This window comes from Pollicipes pollicipes, unplaced genomic scaffold, assembly GCF_011947565.3.
Source record: "Pollicipes pollicipes isolate AB1234 unplaced genomic scaffold, Ppol_2.1 Scaffold_4740;HRSCAF=5597_pilon_pilon_pilon, whole genome shotgun sequence".
NCBI classification, from domain to species: Eukaryota; Metazoa; Arthropoda; class Thecostraca; order Pollicipedomorpha; family Pollicipedidae; genus Pollicipes; species Pollicipes pollicipes.
In genome coordinates, this window is record NW_023596545.1 from 16146608 (window position 1) to 16151618 (window position 5011).

The following is a 5011-nucleotide window of genomic DNA, read 5'->3' on the forward strand; positions in this document are numbered from 1 at the left end:
CTGATGCCAATGCTGAGACTGACCTCATCTTGGCCTGAAGCTCGAGTGGCCCCCGGGAATTTGCCATCACACCGGTTACTCACCACAAAGCCTCGTCAACCTCAATAAGACTGCGGCAGCAAATCCACTCGTCGTTGGTATCCAATCCACGTTGGTAGTACCAACGATCTTCAGGATGCCCGCCGTTGTCGTCCGCCATTCGATCCTTACAACGTACTTAACTGCTGAGTGAACATGACGTCGCTCGCCCCTCATCCTGGCGGGAACGACGGGCACCGCGGGGAATCGAACCACGCACCTCTCATTCGGTCGGTTGAAGAAGTTTGCAAAATGAGGCGGGTGTGGGTGGACGGCTTGATGCAGTGGCAAGTTCATAATTGTGTGACAGTTTTCAAAATGCCGATATGTTGGCAGTTTAAGTTGCCTCACAATCCCTTCATGACCAGATACACCAGGGAGGACGGAAAACCCCGATCGCGCCAACCAACTGATTGGGGAATTCGTGTGGCTGGACATGACCCCGCACAGGTGTTCATTCAGCCCTCAACCAAAACGTCAACAAAACGCCACTGTTAGTGTATTTGTACATCCGAAGAGATCAGCAGGTGTACGAGCAACAAGTTCATAACGTAGTAAAATGTGACGCACGCGCCGATCCGTGAGGTGAAGATGGGGCATGTACTGGGGTGTCCATCCACACAGACAACAAAGGTGACGACAAAAACGCTCTAACACAAGACTACGACACGCTGGGTAAATTTGTACTAAACTTCATGGTGGGTAGGTCAACCTTTACCATCTTCGCCAATGGCGACACTAAAGAACACGCACTGCGTGAATGAGATGTGATGAGCATTAGATGCGTTAAAGCAATATGAGCACAAGAGAACGACTTAACCACGCTTCAAGCCAACGTAAGAAGGTTGATTGCCAGCAGCCTGTTAGCAGAAACACAAAAAGGACAATTTTCTGTCCTTTGTCAAGTCCACCTCCTTTAAGGAGGTTCTTCCATTCTAGTCGTCTTCTTCATTGCCCTTCTCATCCGAGTAGTGGCGGTACTCAGGCTTCAGCTCATACATGTTGCGATGCGGGTTCTTCATGTTGTAGTTGCAGACCTCGTTGAGAATCTCCTTCAGGTATGTGACTGGCTGCAGGGTGACGCGCACCAGGTCCTTGATGTTGTAGAACTGGTGCCTCTCGAAGGCGGCAAACAGCATGCTGAGGACCTTGTCCTTATCATCGCGCATCTTTTTCCCCTGCTCCTTCTTCCGCTTGTCGTACTCGATGTTGTGCCGGTGGTCAGACACCGGCTTGATGTGCACCACGTCCGTGATGGTCTTAAGCCGACGGCCCGGGTTCGAGGTGCGCAGTATCTTGTTGCGCTTCAACCGCATGTAGTTGGCGTCACCGAGCGGACGGCACTCAGCGCGCTGGATGACCTTGCCCTCGATTGCCAGCGTCTCCTGCTCGGGCACCACGGCGTCGCTGTCGCTGGGTGTCGTCAGCGAGAACACACCCAGCGTCTGCCCACCCACGTTGCTGATGGCGAAGCGGTGTTCCTTTGGGATTGGCTCACGCTCCATGGCCATGACAGCCTCGCTCAGCGAAAAGGACACGCTCGGCTTTTGGCCAGACGCCTTAACAATTTTGAGCCGACCAACCTCGATATTTCCGGGTGCCGCCTGCCACCGCTCCGAGATGTACTTGGGCACCTTCACCAGCCAAACGCCGCGCGCGGCGTTGGAGCAGTCCACGGAGTGCTCCTGGATCTGTGTTGACATGCTCGGGCCAGTTGGTTACACAAGTGCTAATGTGTAATGCATTTGTGTTTGACTGAAACACAGACATGGCTCACTTAATACTGAGATCATTAAAACAGGCATGTAAGATAAACCAACGTCAGCAGTAAAAAAGCAGTAAAAAATTATGAAGACTCCATGGGAATACTCATATATTGCCAAGATAAAAATGACTACAAGCTGTTTTGAAGAGTTTTACACTTTCAGCTCACAAATCATGCACTACTAGAAGACTCATACAACCAATAAACATAAAGTTATGTGTAATGATCAAGTGATTGAGAAATTCATGTGCAACTGCCAATGCACACTGTTAATGCAAACTTGAATAAAACAGTGCTGAAGAAATCATAATCAGCTGAACACAAGTGTTCACTTTTGCTGATGTGGTTTTAACATGCTACTGTGTTTTGCATCCTGAGCAGAGTGGCTGAGACAAAACATGTGGCAAACAGTAATCAATCAATCATGAAACAAAAATATGTATGTGTATTGTGGATGGAAGGGGGATAGAAGCAAGCATTCCTACATACATAGGTACTGTCCAGGAAATTTAGTATAGCTTAAAGAGAAACTGGTCACATCCCACAGCTTGCAACCATTTGGTGCATAACCAGGTCTATGTCAGTGCAGTGTTGGGTAATCAGTGGTATTGGTATCTGGCAGAGGCAATTCCCTACCTTATCACAAATTTTTGTGTTGTAAATGAGTTGGTGTCAAAAATGTACTGCGTAAGTCAACATATTTGTCAATATCATTGACGTTATATTTCTTGACTGGCTCACACATCCAAGTAATCAGCACTTATCCTCTAATCTGCTGTGACTTGTCCTGCATATCAAGCAGGTACAGACTGTTGGTAGCAAACCTAGGAAAAGATAGAAAAGGCCAATAAAGGACAGTACAGGAATGGAGACAGAGCATGGTATTTAGGAAGAACTTTGGAAATATATGGAGTACAGATATAAATGTACATAACAAACCCATCAGCATCTGTGAGGTCTGACTACTGTCATAGATGCATGATAAATACAAGCAAATCTGAGAAAATGGCACAAAAGATCACAAATGCTAATGATAGCCATGGCTTTGATCTTTTCCTTCCTTAAAAAGCTTTGTTTGCTAGCAAATTCCATGTCCAAGTTAAAATGTGAAATAACAACCATACAGAGTATCAGGCATGTATTGTGTCAGCAGTGCTTGTACAGTAAAACATTCTGCAGGCAGAAGAGTTCATTTTTGCTATTCTTTAAGCTTTGAGATTATCCCAAAATCAGAGTGTGCCAACAAACACAAATGATCACAAAACAAAAATATTTCTATTTCTCCAGCAAGAGCATCAGTGACAGAGAACCCATAGCACATGTCTCACACCAATAAACCAAGTTGCAAATGTGCAAAGCTTTACCCAAAAAATCAAGACTAATGACCCAAATTTTCCCACCCATAGCTGGATTTCATTCAGTGGCAGTTGGGTGGCACTTAATATATACACAGCTAAACCCTGCACCTGGCTATTGTTGTGAGGCTGCGGTGTACTCAACCTTTTTTGGTTTGCTCAGAAACCCTGCCTCACAAATCACAATCAATATCTGATTAGTAAAATACATGAGAAACCGCAGGCCAATGTACCCTTCCTTCACTCGCTCGTCAATAAACCCAGCAATTACTGGCATATCCAATCTGCAACAGTTCTTGAGACTGAAAGAAGTGGGGGCATAGAATGGCATCTATGTCTGTGGAAGATGCTATTTGGCACTCAGACCTCAATGTGCTTACAAAATACATAGAAGCCTATAAATGTTTATCTTAAGGTTTAATAACATGCAAAGCAAAGCAGGGGTAACTTCTTGAAATCATCTGACAACTTGTCAGATCTAGTTTCTCCTTTCAAGATACATGCAGGATTTCAAATATTTTAGTAGAGATAGTGAGGTTTTGAGTCCCTAAACACAATGACTGTGGGTTAAAAATTGAAGGCCAAAAACATAAGAACATGTTCTACAATATGACTGATGTGGATGTGCAAAACTCTCATGAGCACTACTATAACATTAATTTATTCACACGTACAGGAACTGGTAGGCCGGGGATGAAGGGAATGAAGGGCTGCCAGAAAGCTGAACTTCACTCGTTAACTTCTTGCAAATTTAGCTTGATCCATAAAGCTGTTGACTGGAAAAAACAGAATGGACCCCAGCTTCCCCAACATGGGAAGACGCCAGTTGCCCATGGCTGAGCACCCGCCCCAAGTTTCAGAACACTCAACAATGGCTCTATGAGCGTTGGCCGCAAATGTATGAGGCTATAGCCCGCCCGGCTTGAGCGCTTCCACTGCCCCTGTATTTACCTGTATTTGTCCAACAATCACAACCGCGTGGAATCCCTACGACGGGAACCACCCAAGGCCGTATAAGCTGGTATAAGCGACCTTCGGGGGGGACCGACGCCAACCGGCGCCAATTCTTTGTTGCGCGAATATGCCTTTGCGCGTGCGCGTTTGCGCGAAGTCCTGGCGTGCTTGGCAGCACATCCTTTACTTGACTGTCGTGGCCTAGCGTCCAGTGGGTGGGGCACTTGCTGTCTGCAGCCCTGTTTTTATGTTGCTTTTTTATATTTTTGGTGACCTTTAACCAGACTTAAGACGACTTTCAAGGAAAGGATGGGTCACCAACCAAGATGCATCGAATGGTGGCCGTGGGTCAGACCAAAAGTACGTCAAATTTCACAAAGTCAAGATTCTTCCTTGCAGACAACTTATAGCTCAGAACCTACAGGCGTAAGAACGTTTCAGGAAATGGGTGGCTGGGAGCAGGGTATACTTCAGGAACTTTTTCTGGGAAGCATGCCCGGCGACCAGGAAGGAGGGGGTTAGAGACGGAGACCGCTCTTATACAATGTCCGCTCTTAACTCTCATCACATATTTTGGATATAATTAAATGTCTTTACATTACATTATATGCCGGTATTACAGATGTTTCACACTGGTGCACAATCTTACCCACATAGGCGGATCCTAGGGGGGGGGGGGGGCACAGGGCCATGGGGGCCCAAAAAACTTTGAGAGTATGTTTTGGCCCCTCCAAAAAAACATTCCCGGAGCTTCAGAAAAGTTTCGTCTACCTACCTCAAAAGATGTACCGCAAAACAATAGCCTACATAATAGCAAAATAATACCTCAAAATGAGGGTTACGAGCTTTGCAAACATGC

At 46.1% G+C, this 5011-nt stretch overlaps 1 protein-coding gene across 3 annotated transcripts; it reads right to left on the reverse strand.

The window, feature by feature from the left end:
- Positions 1-561: 561 nt before the first annotated feature.
- Positions 562-4288, reverse strand: LOC119099112 (general transcription factor IIF subunit 2). 3 transcript variants are annotated; one of them, XM_037222190.1, is made up of 2 exons: positions 4150-4288; positions 562-1833 (listed from the first exon to the last, which is right to left on the reverse strand). In XM_037222190.1, exon 2 carries the CDS (start codon positions 1779-1781, stop codon positions 1014-1016), a length of 768 nt encoding a protein of 255 aa, XP_037078085.1. In that variant the 5' UTR covers positions 1782-1833; positions 4150-4288; the 3' UTR covers positions 562-1013. The 3 variants fall into 3 exon arrangements, with proteins under 3 accessions (XP_037078085.1, XP_037078087.1, XP_037078086.1); XM_037222192.1 differs by lacking the exon at positions 4150-4288 and adding an exon at positions 4069-4090; XM_037222191.1 differs by lacking the exon at positions 4150-4288 and adding an exon at positions 3344-4056.
- Between the last annotated feature and the right edge of the window lie 723 nt (positions 4289-5011).

Coding starts and splice junctions, on each gene's coding strand:
- LOC119099112 (XM_037222190.1), bottom strand. CDS start 1,781: ATGTCAACACAGATCCAGGAGCACTCCGTGGACTGCTCCAACGCCGCG.